Raw genomic sequence first — 23,472 nt, 5'->3', positions numbered from 1 at the left:
AGGTGAGGAAAGGAAGAATAAAGCACAAAATGAGAACAAACAAGTCCAAAATATTAAGAGCACCCCATTGGAGATATCAGAACTTTGGTATGTGCTTTCAACTTCTGGGTTTTCTTTGTTCATTGGTGCTTCATGTGGCACAAATAAAAACAAAAAATGGTTCTACAAAATCTGACACACAGGCAAGGATTTCCAACAGTCATTTACTATCTATACATTATTTGCAGAATTACAGAGAAGATAGATTTTTATATTGAAAAATATAATATTAAAAGTCTTACATACAAGGACAAAACAAAAGGCTGCTCACAGCATCAACATTCAGTCATTCTGTCCCCAGTCAAGATGAAACTCCTTTAGGGTGAGGTTTTCAACAACGATATTAAAGTTGTTTTTTTTCTTTTGTTCTTTTTTCTTTTTTTTTTTTCTTTTTTTTTTTTTTTAACCCCCCCCATAAAGGAGACACGCATTAAAAATAGTAATGTCTAAAACAACATTATTTAGTTCTTAAGGCAGGCACCTGAAGATTTGGCACTGAGCATCTTCTGAAATCAGCAGAGGAATCCAATTTCACAGAGGCACCAGTGATGGAGTTTCTGAAAGTGTCCTTCGAGCTGCGATCCGCAGACATTTGGGGCAGCCTCCAGATTTGAAGCATGCTTTGTGAAAGCATGTTTTGCACTCTGTTTATACATACAAGCAGTTTAGCATTCGGGGAAAAAAAACAAATGAAAAAAAATGAATGAATAGCTGCGTTCCTTGAAGGATGTTCCATCCAGTTCACCCAAGTATAAAAGTAAACAGAAGCAGCGCAAGGCTGGGACAACAACCACCGCTGTAATAACTGTGACTAAACATTTTGGTAAGATTTTCAGGATTTACAATGAATGTCAGCAACATCTGATACAGCAGCTGTATAGCACTGTCCCAGGCTCTCTCTTATGTGTAGACCCAAGAAATAGCCTCGCCCTACAGCCATAATTATGTTCAGATAAGTCCCTGGCTTTGCTTTCTGAATTCACTGATGAAAGATGGCTGCCACAGCCTGTTTTTCAAAGATACATGCTAACTATGGTTTTCAAATACACATGCAGGTTTTCAAATACACAGGCTTTCCATGTAGCAAGTTCTCAATATTTTCCTAAAATAAGCCTGCATGGTTTTACACACCAACACCCCCCCCAAGGAAGAAAGAAAAATGTTTGGTTTGGAACATACCTGTGCACCTTTTGCATTTGGCAATCTGATGTGGAAAGAGCAGATCTGCGCTCTGACAGAATTCACAGATAAACCCCTTCGCTTGACAGAGCTACAAGGACAGCAAAAGAGTTGATTTACTTTTAATCTAAGAAAAAAAGTTATTCGGGAAATTCAGCGGGGGTGTTCCTCACACTAGCAGCTGCAAGGACACTAAAATCCCTGCTTTTCCTTACCTCACAACCATCCACGTGGGAGGTGGAGCTCTTCACAATATCTTTAAGCAGGGGCAGTAACTGCCCTCGTTTGATCTTCACCAGATCATCCAGTGAGAAGAGATGCAGCTCCTCTGTCAAATGGCTGGGCACCTGTTCAAATTCTTTCAGTGCACTGCAAAGAGAAAGAAAAAACAAACCAAGGTATAAAAAGCTGTTTTTCAAGTATATTTGAAGAATAAGCCTCTTTCACTCCTCTAGTCACCCAGGGATCATACAAGGCAAGTTCATGCTAAATCTTACCTCCCCTCCCAATTTGAGATCACATTAACAAAAACTGGAGGTTTTAGGATTTAGAATAAAATGTCTGCTTTAAATGTGCACTCCTCAGGCATTTGCATTGCTACGCGTGGTTACCCCATCAATTCTTAAAAAAATGTGTAAAGGGCTCCCTCCCACCTCAGGAACAGTAAGTAAAATCTCACACAGTATCTAATGCAATAAGCTAGGGGTTTTGTTTGTTTGTTTTTGGTTTTGTTTTGATTTTTTTTTTAAAGAGAACTTTGAGGATTTTTATCCTGCGTAGGTCGCCATTGGGTGAAACTATGCTTGTACTGAGTGGATGAACACTGAAAATATAGTTATTACTTTTAAATTATCACTGATGTAGAAGGTACAGTGAGGATCCTAATTCTTATTTCTATAATGAAATCACAGGTAGCTGTCCAGAAGACTGACATTAAAATACATTTCTATCTAATTTTGGTGAACAACACATAACTGATGCATAAGAGGTCCACATCAAAGAGAGAACAGAACCTACTTTTAAAATTTATTTTGCTTTATGTCTGTTTTTGAAAAGGTCAGCAATTCTGCAGTGAAGGTTTTGTCAGTCACATGTCTACGTACTAATTATGCCCATAGTTTTGGGAGGCGAATACCGAAAATCTGTAATTTGTAGCAACAAGCAAGGTCATATTTTGGTATTTATCAGTTTTGATTACTACTTTCACCTGAATATATTTATAAAATAAACTGAATAAAGCATTGTAACAGATTTCTGGATGAAATCTTTAAACCCTCACGGAATTTTTTTAATTTTTTTTTTCAAAGACAAATCATCTCAGAGATATATGTAAGTATTTTTGATCTTTTAAGAATGAGTGAGAACCTAAGAGAGGCAGAGTAAGAAAAAATATACACCCAACAAGAATCATTCAACATTTAAAACCAGATGTCTAAGTATGTTACAAGAAACAGAAAGCCACCACATAAATCAACATTTGCAGCGCAATAGAAGAAAGTTTTGTTATCAGAATTTTCACTAGTGATCATATTAACTCATTTAAAACTGCACTCAAATGTCTCTAGAGAGGGCTGCTCTATAAGCAACTTCGGTACATTTTAATAAGCTATTTTTCATGCACTATCATGGCCCATACCTTTCACCAAACCTGCAGGTTTTCAAAAGCTTTTTTAAGTGAAAAAGCTGTTCTTGCACCTCCTAGAAGATGATTGGGAAAAACAAAACAATTATTAAATGAAAAGCAATTGCATCTATATAATCTTAAGTGAGTAACACCACTATGAGTCAGCAACCCTTGTCAGTACAGCAAGCCACACCTATAAATAAGAACTTCACACTCAGCACAGAATTAAACAAATGGATTTTCTAATGCATGGAAGGCCAAGGAAAGCAAAGGCTACTTTTATTCACTGACAAGGGAAGTAATTCCTAATGCTACAAACGGCTCCAGGTCAGCACACCAAGATGCCAGACCCAAACCCGTGTAAGAAATAGTAAGCGTCTCCTCAGGCCGAGAAGGGAGCACGTGGCAACTTGTAACCTCCGGCAGAGCACCCTTCCTCAAGCTGTAGGAGGTGCAGCCCTTACATGAGCCAAGGGTGTTTGCTCTAATGGCCCACAAAATTAAGGAGTCATTCAAAACTTCCGGAGCTTTCCAACCACCAATTGCCAAGCAGAGGTAAATATTTACTGCGGGAGCCCAGCTCCCTCCCGTGAACTAAAACTGGAAACCGATAAGGAAACTCCTCCCAAAGACAAGGAGGGAAATGAGACCTCTGGCATAGGTTGGAGACTTCTCCCTCCTCCCCTTCACCTGAGGGGAGAGAGGGCCAGTCCCAGCAGCAGGGATGGGACAAGCCCAAGTGCGGAGAAGCCACCTCTGCCTCCTTCCCACATACGCACACGGCAATGGACGACCTGCCCTAAGGGGCTCTTCTCAAACCCGCAAATTCCCAATAAAAACAGGCCACACTTACCCTCACCCTGTCCATTTCTTTACTTTTTGTGTAGAGGGCTTTGTTAATACACGACACATTGAAAATTGGGTGCTGCCATACGCTGTCCAGTAGGTGTTTGGAGAAGTTGCATACATAGTATTTTTTGAAGTCCCACTTCAAAAGTATTCGGGCAGGAATGGGAGACTGGGCATAGCTGTGGCAGCAGTCACAGAAGTACTTCCCCAGGTAGTCACAGTAGCGGAGTCTCCTGATATATTCTGCAGGCAGACAGCAATGAAATTGTGAATATTTCTAATATTTATGGGACACACCTCTTGTCTGTGTGCCTGTTCTGTCTAAATAACTGCAATCCACTGGAGTAAGGGCAAGGTATTTTTTATTATTTTTAAGTGGGGAGTTTTTTTATTGTGGTAAACGCATGCACAAGGTCTGTCCTTTGCATTAGAATAGAAAGCTTTCCACATCTGTCAAACTGAACTGATTATATTTATCACCGTGAGATCCTCGAGAAACTATTGTTGCTTTCCTCGCAAAAAGAGAGACACAACACACAAGAAAATACTTCCACCAAACGGAAAGACAAGCTCATCTTGGAGACACATTCGTATACTTTTTCATATGAAGAGGTTTGTGGGTTTTTCCCAGCTATCTCAGCATCTCAGGTTTGCTCACGTTGATGCGCCATCACAGATTGTTATGGCCATCACAAACGCTGCTCCTTTGTGAGCAGACCCTGAATAAGTCCTGAAAGCCACTTCAAAGATTTCTTTGATAAGGTCTGGTTGTCAGACCTGTAAATCATCATGCTTTCAAGCAGTTCTCACAGGGTATCACAAATAAAACACATGCAGGATTTTGTGATCAAGATTTAGAGAAAAAAAGTTTTAAAAAGACACCCCAAAAAAGCAAAACCACACATTCCATAAGCTTGCATAAAGCTTCCCATAAAGTCTCTAAAAAGAGACTTTTGGAAATGTGTAAATTGGCACAGAGAAAGAATTACTGAAAGAAACCATTGGAAGATGTAAAACTTTCCAGCCTGGAAGCCTGATTTTTTAATAGCTTTTCCTGTTTTGTTGTTGACTGTCATGAATTTTTACTGTGTACGAGAAGGACATCTATCAAGTATTGTGTTCTGTCCGCAATGAGAAATTCCAGGCAGTGGTAAGATCCCACTGCCCATTTTATTATTGCAGGCACATCCAACAAAGATATTTTCTTTCTAACTCAGGTAATTTTACAATTGTGGCACACCTGTGTTGGTGAAGATTATAGCCTAGTAATGGATTTATTAAGTTCTTTCCCCTTTTGGTAATACTTACTGCTTTCTATCGGGGTTCCACAACCAACACACGTAAAGTTTTGGGCAGCCACCACTGCATCTCTCCTGCATACAGAGGCAAAGAGTTACACCTTCCAGCACCCAAAACGCAGTTTAGTTAACATTCTCCAAAAGTGCCAGAGAGCTACGCTGGCCCTAGTGAAAATGTCCAAATTAGAAGCTGACTGCTGCTCCTCCACATGAAGAAGGGAGTTCTGGAAGGAGATGCGGGTGACTATTTTAGTGGGAGCTTCTAAGCTATTCTGTGGAGAATATGCCATCATATGGCTCGTTGCAAGGATTAAATTCTTTTCCATTTCTTAAGGTGGCATCAATATCAAGGGGGAGGGGAGAGGGGGAAATCCACATCTGCAACTGAAAAAGCAACCGGACCTGCAGCACAGGGAATGAGCCAGTGTGCATTTAACAGCACTTTATGCAGAGTGAGACAGTAGTTTCCCCAAACATGACCTGTTTTCTCCCCCCTTTCTCAAAACCTACGACCCGTAAGATATCAGCAAGGGAGTGAGGAAACTTTAAAGAATATTCTCCAGGTAGTCTCACAAAATGAATTTTTTAGAAGCCCAGCTAAGCACGCTGCCACTGTAACACCAAACGGTATGCGTATTATCACGTGTAAAAGTGCACGTGCCACGTTAATCAGGACGTGCCAATAGAGGGAAAAGGATGCCATCTGCTTTCTACCAAAGCTGGTGAGACGCTGCAGAAGGCTGCGCCATGCACTAGCTCTAACCTTGGGTTCTGTTAAATCACCCAGGCTCCTTCCATCAGGAGGTTTTAGACAAATCCCCACGCTGCGCTAAACGACAATACTCAGATCCCTTAGACTTACTTGACTGAAGGGTGAATATTAAATATAATCTGCGATCTCGGTGGGGCCCAGCCAGAAGATCCTCTTAATTTGGATACGATCTTTATTTCTTCAGCCAGATTCAAACTGGACTCAAGCTCTCTTGGAATGTCTTCTTTCAGCACCAACTATTGGGAAAGACAAACTCGTGAAGATGAACAGTCCATCAGGTGGACATATGTTAAATGCTATGAAATATCTCCCTTTATAGTCCAGGATTTTAAAGTTCAGTTTTCACTTGCATGTAGTCCCCCCTCAGTTAAAACTCCCTCATATCGGGCCCAGAGGAAGGTACACCCTAATTGTTCACAACTGCACATCTTAAATGTGCAGAAAATTGCTAAAGAGAAGAGAATTTCTAAAAATTTATCTAAAGTGAACTAATGAACTATAAGTACTTGTCTGTATTTCTTCTTTTTTTTTTTTTTTAATGCAGCTTCCCTCTTTTCCCTGAGCGAAGCAGCTGCACTGAGACAATGATTATTTGGGGAACTGAATAAAGAGCCCACTGTTTTCAGCTCAGACTCACTCTCTGCTTAGATGAGCTCAGGCAACCAGACAGTTGGACTGCAGAGTCTGTTGGCAACCAGTGTTTTCTGAAAGCTCTGCACAACTCCTGGGCTGTTGCTTCAGCAGAATTGCTGCTGGGTTCAAATGATGATCTGAAAGTTAAGCAATACAGACAGTGACAAAATAGCAGCACGTCATCAGCAGCTCCGCTGTCTCTTCTGCATCCCTGAAAAGTTTTCTCCCATCCCTTCGTTCCTATCCCCTTGCTTTGATACACCCAGGTCCTCGCAGAGCCACAGCCGCCACCCTCCAGCAAGACTCCAGGACCAATGAAACGTTCTGCCGAGCCAAGTGCCACAGACATTTGCTGTCACGCAGCATTCCTTCCCCTTCTCTGGGAGGATCATATTTACCACTCCCACACCTTTCCCCAGCGGGAAGAGTCATCAGAAAGCTGGTCCAGCAGAAAAGGCAGTGCCACCAGGCTATTCTAGTAAAGATACAAAGAATTACCTTTCATCTGGGATGACAGACAGACTTTCAAGGTCTTCAAGTTCTGTGGGTAAAGGAGAAAATTTTATCAAGGCATCAAAGAAACCAAGCTTCGGTTACTCAGCACTGTTTTAAATCTACCTTCTGTGCTACCACAGTGTCAGCTTCAAACATATTCACCTTTACAACACCCTTGCTGGATGTGGGAAATGGTCTCAGCCCTGGTTGTAAAACAGGCGTAAGGAGACAAATCTCCTCTACAGATCTCGGACATCCGCTGATGAAGAGTACTCCCTAACAGCAGTGCATCCTACCACCACCATCGGCCTCCCTTCAAGGGTGGGCTCACGGATAAGGAGATAGTCCAGGCCCAGCCAGAAGGAACTAGACATAAACATTAACATACAGAACCAACAGAGTGCACCTTATTTTTTTCCGGACACTGGCTGATATTTGGAGACATCGATCACAAACACACCAGCTAATGCCATAAACAAGTTAGTAACAGGTGAGATGACTGGAATTAAAGCACACATTTCTTCATTATGTTTATATAGACAAAATATGTTTATGTAGACAACGTGTTCACGTTGGTAGCATTAGTTTTGGACATGTCTATTGTTCTGAAGACAAATGCTTCCCCATTCATACGTGTGAAAATAACTCTTGCTACTAGAAATTAAGTTTTGGGAGCTAGTTCTTCGTTCTTAGATGAGGGAAAGAAGAGGTGAAAAAATAAGCGAATCTCTAAAACCAAACGAAGCAATAAAAAAGTACTTGTTAACAGGAAAAGAGATAAATAGACGTTGAATGTTGCTCAGGCTACTTATATGTGTTTCTATTTCTGTATATGTGAAAACCAGAAAGTAACCAAAGAAACTAAGGATGTCCTGAAGAGAAGCAGAGCACTGCTGAGTCTAAGGGGACAGTCTGCTCTAGTCCTGAGACTAGAGGGAGGGCTATCTAAAATCTAATCAATGTCTTTAATTAGGAAATGATCATCTCCTAAATTCTCTCAAACGATGCTGCTACAGTTGGCCAAGGCTGTGCCAGTTTCACACTTTGCACACCCGCATTCATTGGGTTTAATCCTTAAACATAATTTCAGTCCCTCAAACCAGAAAACGTATTTTGTTGTAGAATCCTGCATCACTCTGGTATTTCTGCATGTGCTCTAATGAGAAGTCATGCATACATTGCTCCTCCCATTTTCTTGTGTTATTTCTCCTGCGATAACATCTACTAAGTCAATAGATTTTCCCAACAATGCAATAGATTCAGCTGTTGGAATAGCTAGAGCTGTTTCTGCAGTTATAATTTCAAAGTCTTACCAATAATTACATATTCATCCTCTGAGTCACTGTGGCAACGAAATCTGGTAACCTCGTGATGGGATGGTAGATGCATTGGGGAGTTGACAGGCAGCAGAGCACAGCCTGTCCAGAACAAAGACAGCACCACTTAAACTTTTCCAGCATTTATACAGTAGTTGCAGTTATATTTATATTTTTATTTTCTTACCAAAACCTTAGCACACAGCTTGTATTTACAGAGCAAGTTTATTTATTTATTCTTATATACACACACATACAAAGCCAATTCCTGTGAGTTTGTCATGCAGCATGTCCCTCAGTTGCTTAGGAAAAAGCTTCTAGAGGCTAAAACAAAATATTATCAGTGGTCTCCCCTTCTCACCTGCAAGCACACCATTCGTTCTTCCCCACATGTTATGTCATTTAGACTTTAGACTTATATTCCATCCCTAAGAACCTTATTACTCAAGAGACTAAAATCTACTTTAAAATGCATGTGCTGACTCGAGCATTATAGTGCCAGGAGCATTTATTGCCTCAAACTATACGTGCGTTAATACTTTAGGCAGTTTCACTCAAATCAATCACGTGGCCTGATCTGCACAGTGCAGAAGTAAGCACAGAAGGGAAGAGACAGGCTTCAAATCTTGCAAAAAAGGATTTAAGCACAGAGAACAGCCAGCGACAGGCACGCACTGTGGAGAGTTGTGCTTGGCATATGGCACTTCAAGCTTACATTTTCTTTTTCATTTAAAAAAACCCCAACCATTAATTATAATAAATAAAACACAGATGTGAACATTCAAAAGGAAGAACTTGACCCAGGAGAACACTTGTGGCATAACGATCCTCAGGGAACACAGCTCTCGAAAGACTCAAAGAAGGTAACAGAGGATTTCGTTCCAAGCAATGCCCAAATTCATTTAGTATTTTCCTGCACAAAAATAAAGAGCAAAGGCTATCAGAAAAGTTTGCATTATAGACTAAGTAACTTGCCTTCATAACCACTGTCTGAAGAGGCAACGGAAGAATCAGACTTCTTCACTCCAGGGTAAGAAGATAACTCCGAATCAGTGTGATAGCTGCCATCTGATCCACTTGCTTCCTCCGCACCCCAGGTCTCTGCCTGTTGGCTTAGGATATTACATTTCATTTTTTCTAACGATGCTATAATCATATCTGCAACAAAAAAGTGTGCGTTTTCCTGCACACAAGATTGGAACGCTCATTAGTACACAGCATATTTGACATTTACTTAAAATGAAGTGAAATATGTAATTTTCCCCTGTACTTTTTCAACTCAATAAATGAAAATGCAAGACTATCTCATCTTTCGTTTAAACACAAAAAAACCACCCCAAGGGCAATTTAGAAATAACACGCAAAAGGCAACTGCCCAGATAATTGCCTCACCCTTGACTGAAACATACAATTTACTTTTATCTTACCCATCTATTAGATAAGAAGAAAGTTTATTACATGCCTAATTGACGAATATGTATGCATTTTAGGGATGTAGTCTTCTAGTTACACTGCGTTATTTAGCATGCAACTGTGAATCCATGTAACCTATTTAACAGGATTTAATTTGAAATCAGTGTCTGCAAGCAGTTTTGAACACATGCTAACATGGATGGGGCCAGAAGAGGCAGGTTTTGAAGGGACTGGTGGTGGGTGGTACAGAAGGTGATAAAATGCTTTCATGTGCTAAGAGTTAAGGCAGAGACGTAGGGAACACCCAATGAGATAGCTTACATGGTCAACTGAAGGCTGCACAGGAAGTCTGTGATAAGGATAAGTGGGAATTCAGCTCCCCTGGGGCTCACATTGCCTTAAATAAAAGGTAGCTATTTCAAAGCTTTACTGTAGCATTCCCCTGCCAGACAACCGCTCCCCACGGTGTCCCTTACCATCTTGCCTTCACAGATCACCCATCCTCCAGGAAAAGAGAATTTGTAAAGCCACTGAGACATCCAGATAAACCTGGGGCTCCCTGCCCCAATGTCACTGCTGTATCCCTTGCTTCCTGTGGTCTAATAGAGCATCCCACCAGTCCCACATGCACAACTTCCCAGACCCGGCTCAGCTCAAAAGCGGATGCATCATGGAGAGATAGGTGCGTGGATGGAAACCCAGAGATGCCCAGGATACTCTCAACTGCACGCATTTACAGTGTGCAAAGCTAACTAAAACTCCGTCTAAAAAAAAAACACCCAAGGCTAGAGTTTCTGAGTGCAGAATACGTAATGCTTTATAAGAAGTGGCTTATGCTCAGAAAACTGTACCACTCAACGTCAGTATTCATGACATCCCCTACAACCTGTATGGGAAGCATGAAGACAGACATCAGCGTTTAGAAATAGCTAAATCTTAAGGACCACAACAGACATCACTGCCTTCCTATTGTCTACAGCCAAATGCATTTAGAAGAGATTAATCTCAACATTAGAGAGAACCCACAAGTCCCTGTGGGTGTTTAAAGAGACTTTTATCTCTTTTCTAACGCTGATTAGCATCACTTGCTTGCTGCACCGTTTCTCCAGAGACAACTTTCAGTGAACTTCAAGACACACCATCAGCAAAGGAAAGAATTAAACAGCCTTTTTCCTTTTGGAAGATAAAGAGGACATCTCCTACTTTGAAGATTCGAAAAATCTGCGGGGCATTGCTTAACTCCAAGGTAGTGGCAGAGCTCAGCATATCGGCATATCCTGCTGATAAAAGCAGTTATGAGCGTATTGGAGAGCTGCACTGCAAAAAGATGGAACAGGATATAGACGCTCCTGTACTCAGCACGACTATCAACTTTCAGCTCTGGTCCATCACCCTAAGAAGCAGTCCCAACTCAGCTGTGACACACCAACTTTCTCATTTCCCCTCCCACTCACAGCAGTGGAAAGTCCCTCCAGATCATCTGGCCCGTGTCTCCTTCCTGGCACACAACTACAACTCTCAGACTTGCTGACACTACACGCACCTTAGTTTTCAGTCTCCTAAATTTCAAAAAGATTATTTCACAACCTAAACGCGTGTTGGATTTGGAGGTTTTGTTTATTTGTGGGGTATTTTTGTCTGGGTTTTTTTGTTTGTTTTTTTAAAGGCAGCCTCACTCATAATGGACTGAGCTCTTGATATCTTTTAACCTGTAATCAACATCAGCCCCCAATCATCTGCACAGAAGTAGCAGCTGATGCGATCTAGTCTCACTCAACAGTTCTCAGGCTGTGGTTTCTCAGACTCTGGTTTCTAATCCAGGTCTCTACTCGCTGGTCTCCTGGTGATTGAAAGCAAATTACTTTGGGTTTGGTTCCCACATTACAGACGGAGAAACATCATCTGCTTTCTGAAACACCTTTCACAAAAAGCAACATGAAAAGCTAGTTGACAAGTTTGTTGGGTTTTGGTGTGAGATTCACTGCGTGGAGTTTGTTGGGGGGAGGGTTTTTTGGTTTTATTTTGTTGTGTTGTGTTTTTTGTTTGTTTGTTTGTTGTTTGGTTTGGTTTTTTGTTTGTTTGTTTTTTTTAAATGCACCTTAGAGCCACTGAGAGCTTCAAATCAAATGCAGAACTTGCCACTCCAGTAAAACCAGTGCTGTGCACAAAGATGATCACCTCTTGGGCCCAGGACATGGGACCACGTGCATATCCACGGTGCAGCAAAAAAAATCCTCTCCTTTTCTAGGCACATTTTTAAAGCTCTTTTGTATTAAATCCTATCCATTGCAATAACTAATTATAACATTAACCCCTCTTTTCCAATTGTTAGAGAAGATTAACATTTAGCAAACAGAGTTATGTATGACAGCATTATCTTCTTATCTTTATCTCTGTTTATAAGCTCAAACGGGCTGCCTATCTGGCAAAACATCTAAGACCATTTGGGCACCTTATACAAATTAGAAACCACAAGAAACTGCTTAAATTACTGCAGATGTCACAGCTACTGTGCTTGTCATTCATACTGTAATTCTTTTACAGCAGTCTCACGCGCTTATCATAAGCACACACAAAAAAACCCAACCTCTCCCTATCTCCTGATAGTAAAAAAATGAGGTAAATACCACCCATATGCATGTGGCTGCACCAAATTCTATGTAACATATTCTAACAGAACTTTAAAGTGACTATAATAATCATAAAGTTTGCTCTCGAGGAATGTGTGGAAAAAAATGATGGAATAAAAAGCGGAAGTGTATAGTGTTCTAAAATGTTCCCATTATTTTAAAAGAATTTAAATAGTTAATGGATTAAGAGTAAAAATAAATTAACAAATAGGCATTTTAGGTTTGTAGGTTCATGCAGAAAGGGGAAGAAGAGGGAAAATACAGTATTTGTAAAGATTAGTCCATCTGTCAGAAAGTTCTGTTATTGAGAAACACCTCCTGTCATTTGGTTTCTGCACTATAAAATGGAAAAGACATTACGACAGTAGTCTTTGTTGTCCTCACCTTCTCCACATCTTCTGGAAGTATGCAGATGTCCTGCAATGAACGATTCAAGGGTATAGCACTTATGTTCAAAGGAGAAGTAGAACCTACGGGTATAACAAGAACTTTTATTAGTTATTTCTTTCTCTGCAGCGCCTGGGATGTGTGCAGGGTGATTTCCAGAAAGGAAAGCAAACTTTCTTTCCTAAAACCGACCACCATTGAGGCTGAAGGTTGTGGTAGAAGTTAAGGGGAGATAAATGAGGAACAGGATGGTATTTGAACTACCTGAAGCATAAGTATCGACTACCAGGGAAACAGAGTTTAAAATGCCACCTGGTGACAGCACTTGTGTGCTCCCAACACTAGCCCTCTCCCAGCTACAGCCTGAGCCGCTGGGGACAACCGTGGTGAGGACCTCAGGCCGGCATTCAAGCGATGCTCTGCAGTTCGCAACACAGCCGGCTAACACTGCTCTCTGCTCAGTCATGATAGCTGGAAGAAGAAATCTCACTGCTGTCTGGGCACGCAGAGAGATGCAACAGCCATAAAAGATTTCCTGAATCACTGCTGATATTGTGTGACTACAGCAAGTTTGGAAAAAGAACGTTGCCATTATGGTTCCATATCTCGAGGAAATCTCCCTCCTGTTTCCAAATACAATCCCTGCTGCATGGTGATATGTACATCTGGGGCAGACACATTGGCCACAGTACTCCCTGCTTCCCACAATTGCAGTTTTGTTTTCCTGGCATTCGCTGCTGAGTATGATGAGCACGCGAAACAAAAATTCATCTCTTTTTCCCATTAAGAACTTTACAGTAAGCAGCAGAGCACACATCTGGTTTTGTCTATGGACGTACCCTGGATTGCTTTTTATACATAAATAAATATATATAGAGAGAGAGTGTCACAATTTTCTTCCCCAGAGAATTGAACATGTGAGATCGTGCCCTTATGTTTTGTTTTCAAAGCATCCACAACCACCGCTACAAGAAGTTTGCTGCAAGGATGACAAAGATTATATATAATGTCTATGGATGTACACACTAACGAGATATGAAAGGAAACAACTCCTGGTTTTCTAACACTGACTGGTGTTTGTTTACTACCTCTTCTTTGACCTTACAAACAGGCAATTTCTGTTTTACAGTGCTGATGTTTACAGGATAAACTAGACCATATCTAAATGCTACCACCACACATGCCATTTAAAGTTGCTGCAGATAACACGGCTTAATCAAAGGCTCTTTGTGGAAAAAAAAAAAAATAAATTGGCACTACTACTAAATTTGTTTAAAAGTCGCAGAAAGGATAAAGAGGTCCCACAAAATATAATTTATGAAAACTTTTTCTCCAACTGAAGGGCACTGACTCTCAGGCCTGGTTTAGATTATTTATTTAGATTATTTATTATCTATAAATAAGTTGCCTTATTTATAGAAACTATGTTACACTGCCCTGAGCATTGGTGATACCAGGCTGCGAAGTCAATCCTGTGCTCAAGCATAGTGACACAGATGTAGTGGTTTTGTACAGGAATTAATAATACCTCCATTGTGTATACCATGGAGGACAAATGAAAAGGCTGACAATCTGACCTTTCAAAACAGATTTAATCACCTAATTAGGTTATTTTCATGCCTATTTGATGATTCATTTTACTGGAAAAGCAGTGTGTGGGGAGTACAGGTAAGTGCTAAAGGCTCTACAGCTTGATAAAAGCCTACATTCTCATCAGTTAAGATAACAAACATTATTCTCAACTAAAAATAATAAGCAGAAGTAAGGAAATGGGAAAATTATTCCGTTACAATATAAGATGCAATTCCCCTTAAATATAATTTTGAAGTCTAATGGGAGCTTTCTCTTTTGCTTACCTCTTGCATCGCACTTGCATTTTTAAGCAAAAAGAATGAAATGTGGGAAGGAGTATGGGGAAGGAAGCACAGGGAGCACCCAGCAATGGGACGCAACTCTGAGGCTGACACAAAAAAATAATCTGGTTGCCCTTCTGCTCCTGAGCACTGTTGCCTGGAGGCTGTTGGGGCTAGGGAAAGAGCCCTCAAGTGCCACAGAAGGAAGTGACCTTGATGCACATATAGGTTAAAAAAAAAAAAAAAAAAAAAGAACAAGCCCTCTGGACTGCCAGTGACACACCAGCCACAACAAAGTCCCCAGAAAACACCAAATTCAGTCACAGGCTCTTCATTAGCAATGACCCAGCCTTTTCAGAAGGTTGCAGGAGGCTGTTAAAAGAATGAAGAAGACCTAACAGGAGGACCAGCAGAAAATCCAATTGAAAAAGTTTGGTTATTCTGATTTAAGACACCTTTCGTCATTTTTCTTTCACCTTGTGCGTCCCTTACCAATTCTCCTGTGAGAAACAAAAGTGAGAAACCACCACCACCTCTGAGATAGCAATGGACAGGACGGCAAGTCAGGAGATGCTCTGCTGTAATTCCTGCCTTCAAATTGGGCTTTTTTTTTTTTTTCTTTCCAGTTTGCCATTTGCTTTTCCCATCCTCGCAGTCCTGCACAAGGCAGGGGAGAATGCGACCTCACTCCCCCTGCCCCAGCCTCTACCCAGTGGCGAGTTAAATGGAACGAGCCACAAGGAACAATGAAATAAACACAGGAATTTTCACTATGTACAGAACAGACCAAAGTCTAATGCAGACAGAGCCCACCACGTTGCACAGCGTCTAACAGGATCCTGGCTGCCATGTGGGGTATGTGTTAGTAAAATCAAGGATGATCTTCAGCCCCCTGGCTGCCCTGTTCCTCCGTTTGCTTTCTGGAGATCCATCAAGCGTTACTGACCCAACGCAAACTTGTGGCGCATCCCACTCATGCCAGAAGATTGAGTCACACACGATTTATTTGTTCTTAAGACACGTGCCTCGTGGTCCCTGCTGACAGCCAGAGCCTGGACTGTGTTTTCCAGACCCGGCTACCCAACCTGCGTGACCAGCCCCAGCCGCCAGGTGTGGTTTCCTTCTCCATGACGGGCACCTCTTAAAACAAAACAAAACACCCAGCAGAAGGAAACAACCATAATTGTCGCCATACTAACTGTTGACAACATCCTACCCCAGATGACAGAGTTATTACTGTTTAAAAGCTCTCAGTCCTTCAATAACACGTGCCCATTTGAGATCCCTCTGCTGGCTTGAGGCCTTGGAGGAGCTCTGGGTGAAGGACCAGAGCTTAGAAGTGGAGCTCAAGAGTGTCACCACTAGGACTACTATTGACCAAAGGAAGAAGAAAAAAAAAAAAAAAATATTTTTTAAAAAAATTAGCCTTTGTCATTGTTATTTATAATACAAAGGCAGACTGAGTGCTCCCTGACGTTTGCTGCCTTTCCAGTAGAAAAATCAGGCCTCAGTCGGACCATCTTTCCAGGGCTCAGTATCTAGTAAGAATAAACCTCTAGATACTGCTAACACCCTTTATAAGTAAAATAAACATGCTTAATCTCGCCATAGCAAAGGCTGTTCGTATCAATGTTGGGTATTAAACATGAGGGGGCTGTTCAGGGAGGCCAGTGCACCTCGTGGAGGCATGGGCAGGCCCAAGGTCAGCTGCTCCAATAGCCACCTTGGGGGTGACAACATGTCAGGCATCCATACAGTCAGAAACTGCCAAGGGGTAAAAAGCCCCATCTGATGCAGATTGGGATCTATGTGTCTCTGAGACTGCGGGTGCACTTGGAAAGGGGAAGAGGAAGAATAGTCCTGGCTCTGACACAAGCCAGTTCAAGTCATAACGAGAGTGGATATTAATGCTGCACCTCCAAATTCCTGGAATCAAAGGGCTCCCTCTACTCCAGCTCACGTCAAACACAAGCTGTCACCCCAGGGAGCCCACACGCACCAATGAATCACTACCAAACGCCCAGATCCACGCTATCCACTTTCAGGAGAAGGGTAATGCTGAAGACAAGAGAAAGATGGTAGAAGCCTCATCTAGTGGATGTTCTACACTGCTCACAGCTCAGCGATTTTTACATTTTACCAGTGGCTGCATATTACAGAAGCATTTCTGCATCACGAGACAGATGACTACTGCAAGTACGAGTGTCTCCCGTTTCACAAGTTCAACCCTCTGGTTCCCCTTCGTTTTTAAGCTTTCTCTTCCTCCCCTCTCTCCTATTTTGAATGACAGCATTTGTCTGATTCACAATCACTATAAAGAAGGCCCAGTTGAATTGCAGTTGTCTTTCCTAGCACCAAAATCTTAAAAAAAAAATAAACAAACAAAAAAACAAACAAAAACCAAAACAAACAAACAAAAAAAACAACAAACCAGACCTGCAAAGTTACCTGTTTGATTGACTGGCTCTGACTGGGAAAGTCTACTGGGAGAATTGCTGTCGCTGTTGCCGATGGGCGCAGGCTCCAAAGCATCAGGGTATTTCAAGAGATCTGCTGGCTTACCAACAGCTGAATCAGGAAGAAACCTTGCGAAAGTCAAGTCTCGTTCGGGGGAGGTACAGCGTTCTTTTCCAGAATGCACAACAGCTGATGTGATGGTGCCTCCTGTTAATGTCACCTGGGTAAAGCAGTCCCGCTTCAGAGGGGACACGTCCGAAAGAGTGAAACCATTCAAGGAAGAAGCAGCAGGATCCCCATCAGAGTAATGGGGACAAAAGAAAGTATCCGACGAAGGTTTAGAGAAATCACAGCGTGTGTTGTCCCAACACGCCCGGTGCCTTGTAAACCGAATGTCTGTCTGTGTACAGGCAGCGTTGTGATGTGAAGAATCGCTGTCACTGTCATCATGGCTATCCCCGGGGTCGCTGCTTTCTTCCCACCGTTCCATGTCACTGTCCAGATGCTCAGCTCCCTGCATTGTGGTCTGCTCAGGCACCGAAGAGGGCTTCAAACCAGATGCATTTAAAACAGACATGAGAATGTCTTTGATAGCTTCAGCACTGTCCGGGTACGATCCAAAACTTCTGGCATGTCCAATCACTGCTGGCCTTGAGTATTCGTCTGTTCAGAAAAGGGAAGAAACCAAGAGGTTAGGAAACAATCCTAAAAAAAAAAAATTTAAAGTTTTAATTTACAACATGAATAAAATGCACATTATTTTTAACCAGTGCGAGAAGAAAGGGAAGAAGTGAATTCACACACTGCGCTCTGCTGCCTCTTCCTGCAAGGAAGCTCTTGCTTTCTGCAGTCAGGAAGCATTTCTGCCGTTGATAAGGCTAGGTGATAAACCAACAGTAAAGTATGCTGCTGCTACCCAAACACAATTAGTTAAAACTTTAATGGTAACTGATTGTCAGCGTGCTTGAAAACATCATTGTTCTATAAAACTGGATGAGGTACGGTTACCAGGTACTGGTTCTATTGCCAGTAAAACAGAAGGTCACGTGGAGCATCAATACAGCAGGAAGAAAAAAAAAAAAATATATACACTTAGTAACAAAAGGTCACATGTTTGCGTGTTTCAGTTCAGTCAGACACTCCTCCTCATGTGGAAGAGGCTAAAGTAACCTTCAATCCATTATTCATAGGGTGGCAACATTTATGTGAACCCGTAAAGGAAATTAACTCCGTCACAGCGAGTTCATTATAATGCCTCTGAAGGAATCAAAAGCACTACCTGCCAAGGTCCTATGTGATTTACTGCAAGACTGAAGTTCAATAGAAAATGGAAAAACTGCCCTTAGTGGTAAATATGGCAACATCAGCGGGATGTAGAAGCGTGCGCTCCAACCAGTAGCTATTTGAGGCTAAACTGAAATCCTGTACCTTGAACAAAAAGCCTCACAGGAACTGCCATCACCCAAGCCACGGCGAGACTAGACACAAAGTCTGTGTTCAAGAAGAAACTATCAACCACATCACGACAATGAAGTTAACAACTGTCTCCTTTGGGGAAGATAAGTCAGTCGTAAAATTCTAAGAATAGATACAATCAAGAAGATTCATTTCCAGGGCAAAGAACATTTAGTTAGGACCACGAGGAATGTTAAACACAGCTGGTGAAAAAAGCAGCAAGTCTTGCAGACTTTGCCCAGAGGTTGCTCTCCTTGGACGTATCTCAACAGAAAACAGTAAACCTCTCCACAAGCCACTCACCTGGAAGCCAGAATGCACTCAAACTGCAAGATAAGAAAGCTTACTAATGAAGGGATCAAAACAAAAACAAAAACTCCTACGTACTTTGGAAAAGCAAGTCTATACAAAGAGCAGTCCGCACCAAGAGAAAGCTGAAAAAATTAAGAACACCACATATATGTGCTATGCAGCAAGAGCTGCTAGCAATGCTGTCCTAGTAAAGCCAGGTCAAAATTAGCTGAAAAGTTGATCACTGATCGGGACCGGCTATCTGCCAGGAAAAAGCTCTTGCAGACCTAGCAGCAAAACCGAACGTTTTACTGGCTGCACTTGAAAAAAAACTACCTTGCCAACTTGTCCAGCTATGGCAGTGTAAGGGCAGGAATGGGAAAATAAAAGCTATCTGACTTTCAAACAAACATATTTCAATCTTTTCAAGGAAAAAAAAAAAAAGGCAATTTTGGCAACTACTGACATTTTAATTGCACAGGAATAGCTTAACCTGGACTGAAAACAGCAGCTTTTCTGTGGAAGGCAGAACATTTAGCCTTCCTGTCTTCAACAATTCTGTTCTGCTCTCCTATTGCAAAGCCCATCCCGATGCTCCTTCCATCCCCTCTCATCCTTCGTCATCTCCACTACGCCGCCACCACGGAGCATCTCTAGCACTAATCATACAACCATACTGACTTACTCTGCTAAATACTTGTTCTTAGTGGATTGTAAGAGAAAAAAGGAGAAGTTTTAAAAACTTAACTCATGCTTCTGCTCTGCCAAGTTAAAAAAAAAAAAGAAAACAACCAAATAAAAAAAACCAAACAAACCAACACCCACATTTTAAGCACCTACCAGAAACAGGTTAGTTCCAATAAAATAAAATAAAATAAAAAAAAAATCTCAAGTTTAGTTTTGCAACTGATACTCATGTGAGTAATTCTGGTAATGTGTTAAAATCCGAGAAACTATTTCTTGAATGAACAAGGAGTTAACCTGCCAAGAATCATCTGAACACTTCCAAGATTTTTACTCTCGAGCACTCAAAATGCCAGCATAATTAAAATGGCCGAACCACCATTTAAAAGGCAAAAACCCCCCGTACTTTCAAGTTGGATAATACACTTTGATGTTGTCCCATCTTCAAAGCCAATAAGCAAGGGTCCTCCTCCAACCAGACTATACTTGCTTAGCACACACAAACATCGATAGCTTTTGCGAGCACTACAAGCACCAGCAAAGCGCCCCAGAGGGAGGCGGTTCAGAACAAATTGGCATACCTGAGAGAACGGAGATTTGAGGTGTCGGAGCAAGGCAGCTAATCCTCGCTGAGGGATTTGAAGAATACGCTGACTCAGTGAAAGCCACCTTTAGGCTTTCATGGCTTAACTAGAGAACAAGAACACACAGGCAGACAATTTCGTTATAAGACAACAGTACTCTGGTAATGATACCCCCAGTCTCACAGGCATCCCAGCAGGAAGAACAGCATGCTAAGGCCTACCGACAGTCACCTAACCACTGCCTATATTTCTTCTGGTTGTCTGAAAACGTCCCCAGAAGCATGCGCCATCTGAAAAGCACTGGCATCTCGACTCTGCACCTTGCATTTCACTCCAGAAGGCAGGTGACCAAAAGAAACTCTTTTAATTAAACAGAGAATTAAACATGTGCACAAGGCACATGGGAGACAAAATGCTGAATGTCTATATATCTGCAAAACAACAGCAATGAAGCAGAAAAGAATTCAAGAAACCATCAATACAGCTGGAGGCACAGACCTGTTTAGATGTATGAGTTAAATCTACGAGGCCCCAACTCCACAAGCACCTGATGCACCTGCTGCTTCATCTCCCAGCCATATCAACTGGGAACAAGCGTGGTCACATAATCACCTAATTTGCCTAATTTGATAGAACACAGTACATGTGGTTCACATCAGCAACGTGGCAGGCCCAGCATAAAGCAAGAAGTGACACAAATAGATAATACTTGACCTGGCATACAGCCTGCCGGTACAAGCTGACAAAAATTTGGAACACATTTGAACTGACTGAGCAGGTTTATACCAGACCAGCATTTCGCTTTGTGTGGTCATGACGCTTCCGATTTGGCATTTCGAACCCCAAAGCCGGATTCACCATATTGTCAAGCCAGGGCAAGCAGTTTAGGGCAGATACCAATGGGCTAATTCCAACAAGGGAGTACGATGCACTCGGGACCGCAAAACAACGGGTCTCCTCCCCAAGCTCACAAATTACTCGTGCGGATCACACACATTCGCCTCCTGCTCCCCTCTCCACTGCCTCAAGTATGCCACGGACCTGCAGAGCACATCACAGAAACCAAGGAAAGCAGAGGGGTGCACTGCTCTGATGGGCACATTGTTAAAAGGCACTTAATCAAGGTGCACCTCGTGGCTTCTCCCCACTCACAGGCATCAGCGAGGTGTCTCCACACAGCAGCATCCCCAGGATGCCTCTCGCCTTCCCCGGCACCCTGTGAGCCCATACAAAGAGGGGGGAGTTCAAAGGCATGCTGTCCTCTGCCACCCTGCGTTGACCTCTACGTTCCCCACACGGTCCCGTGGGAGAGGAAGGTGACTCAGAGAGCAGATCTAGCCCAGATACCCTTCAGACTCATGGAAAGCAGAAGAAATTAAAGCCCACAAAGAATTTCGCTTTTAACTGAAGAATAGCATTTCGGGCCAAAAACAGTATGCTGAATTTCAAATATTTAGTGTTTGATTATGCCAGTGCTTCGAAAAATATTCTTTTCAGTATCTGATAGTGCTTTTTTTCCCCCCTCCCTTTGCTTTAATTTATAGAAACTGTCATGTAGGCAGATTTTCTACACATTAAATAACATATTGTCAATATTACTGGATAAAGTAGTTCTTACAGGACTCATTATTTGTTACATTTATTTTTTTAAAAATGGTTTTAATATCACAATTAACAGACTCTGCCTCTTAGGATGCAAGCATCACAAGTGCCTGACGCCAGGGTGAACGCACGTACTTCATCAGTAAGCATAAAGAGTTCAAAGTTTTAAGATTTTATCTTTTTCTAAACAACCCTCCCACCTCTTAGATCTTATCAGAAGATACCGGCCTTCTGAGAATTCGAAAAAAGATTTACGTTTACTTTAAAGACATTACAATTTCAATTAGATCGCTGATTGGGAAAAGACTCCTGTAGTATCCAACTATCACCCGTGGAAGGAAAAAAAGCCGCAGTTAAAGACCACTTATAAGGAAATATGACATCAGAGGTATATGAAGAGTACCACAACACACTGCCACAACCAACACAAACCACTGTCAGTTTGGTATCTTTCATAGCGTAAATGAGTCAGCCTTTTACACCACCACCCCCCCCTCAATACTAGGGCTGTTATTTCCAAAATTAACTCTGTAACGAAACCGTCAGCAGTTAAAAATAAAGTATTTACCACAAACACTGGCACTTAAAAGCTAATTTTTTTGGGGGGGGGAGGAGGGGAGAGAAGCCCCCTCCCAGCTAACATTTAGATGCCTCCCTTACCTTTTTAGAGCGGGGGGGTTTGAAGACTTCTGTTGCGCTGTAGCTGGCGAGAGCTACTGCATGGAGAGACATGGTGGGGAAACATTCATTTTATTTACTATTTTTTTTTCTTGCTGTAAAGCACCTGGAAGGGAGAGAGAAGGAATTACAGTCGCCCCTACGTGAACCCCGCGAGTCTCCGTGTGTTTGGCAGACTTAACATTCCGAACTGTTTTCGGTCTTACAAAGCTCAACGAAAAGCAGCGCTCAGCAACAATGGGAAGCTGTGTTAGTAAGAGCCTCAATTAGGAAATTTAAAAACAAAAACAACACGACGACATGCAGTGCTCCCCCCCGCTCCCCCGCCCCACCGCGGGCACAAGAGGAGTTCATCGATCCGCCGTACCCCGCAGCCTGACGGCAGAGGAGGAAGGGATGGACGAAGCCCCCCAGCCCCGTCTCCGCGGCCGCTCTCCCCCCTTAAACCGGTGCCGGGCGGGGGATGGCACCGACGAGGAATAAAACCCGGCAAGGGCGCTGCAAAGCCTGGTAGCCCTTCCCACGGAAGCTCCCAGCCCGCCGGACAGCTTCGGAAAGCCTTCAACCCGCGGAGAAACAACGAAACATCCCGCCGACTCAGCGCCTCCCGCCCCGGCAACGCGCACCCTGAGCCCCGCAAGGTGCCTCCCCTCCGGGGTCCCCGGTCCCCACCTGCGGCCGCGGGTCCCAGCTCCCACCCGCCGGGGCTCAGCGCCGGTCCCGCCGCCTCCCGCCCTGGAACAGCGGCGGCCGGCGGGGCCCTCCCGCAGCCGGGGCAGGGAGGTTGCGGAGCTCCGCCCCGGGAGGGCGGGGGCTGGCGGCGGCGCCGGGTGCCGCCCGCAGGCCCGGAGGTGGTGCTGGGGGCGGCCTCGGGGTCGGTGGCGGGACCGCCGAGCGGCGTGAAGGGAGTCGGTCTTTTAGTAACTGAAGGGCAGCCCGGGGTGCGGCAGCACAACTTGGGGAAAACAAAACAAGGCCAAAACAAACACAAACAACAACAAAACCCAGCCATGAGGAGCGGCTGGGGACTCTGGGTTTGGAGAAAAGGAGGCAGAGGAGCGAACTTACCGCTCCCCGCAGCCTCCTGAGAAGGGGAAGGGGAGATGTTGGAGCATTATACAGTTGCAAAACATGAAATACGTCTGAAAGCATTGCTGCGCAAGAAGAGTGTAGTAGCATTTCGAAGATTTCCATATCCATTTGGTGTTTTTTTTTTTCTCCCTATGCTGCTCT

General features: G+C 42.9%; 1 protein-coding gene across 1 annotated transcript; it reads right to left on the bottom strand.

Annotated features, from left to right (window-relative positions):
* Positions 1 to 282: 282 nt before the first annotated feature.
* On the bottom strand, positions 283 to 23,037 carry RUBCNL (rubicon like autophagy enhancer). Its single transcript, XM_063334585.1, has 16 exons — positions 22,912 to 23,037; positions 22,222 to 22,345; positions 19,957 to 20,065; positions 16,937 to 17,608; positions 12,633 to 12,718; positions 9,181 to 9,388; positions 8,203 to 8,307; positions 6,893 to 6,935; positions 6,399 to 6,531; positions 5,852 to 5,997; positions 5,000 to 5,064; positions 3,696 to 3,934; positions 2,855 to 2,916; positions 1,434 to 1,587; positions 1,219 to 1,309; positions 283 to 683 (listed from the first exon to the last, which is right to left on the bottom strand). The coding sequence occupies exons 2-16, from the start codon at positions 22,291 to 22,293 to the stop codon at positions 571 to 573; spliced, it is 2,298 nt and encodes a 765-aa protein (XP_063190655.1). The 5' UTR covers positions 22,294 to 22,345; positions 22,912 to 23,037; the 3' UTR covers positions 283 to 570.
* Between the last annotated feature and the right edge of the window lie 435 nt (positions 23,038 to 23,472).

Source organism: Chroicocephalus ridibundus, chromosome 1, assembly GCF_963924245.1.
Source record: "Chroicocephalus ridibundus chromosome 1, bChrRid1.1, whole genome shotgun sequence".
NCBI classification, from domain to species: domain Eukaryota; kingdom Metazoa; phylum Chordata; class Aves; order Charadriiformes; family Laridae; genus Chroicocephalus; species Chroicocephalus ridibundus.
Note: the sequence above shows the minus strand (reverse complement) of the source record. Positions and strands in the feature narration are given on the sequence as shown.

Excerpts from the sequence above, each read along its gene's own strand:
- RUBCNL (XM_063334585.1), bottom strand. The coding sequence starts at position 22,293 with ATGTCTCTCCATGCAGTAGCTCTCGCCAGCTACAGCGCAACAGAAGTC. Across the intron at positions 20,066-22,221 it reads AACCCCCCCGCTCTAAAAAG|TTAAGCCATGAAAGCCTAAA; the intron begins GTAAGGGAGGCA and ends CTTGTTCTCTAG. Across the intron at positions 3,935-4,999 it reads TGGAACCCCGATAGAAAGCA|AATATATCAGGAGACTCCGC; the intron begins GTAAGTATTACC and ends GTCTGCCTGCAG.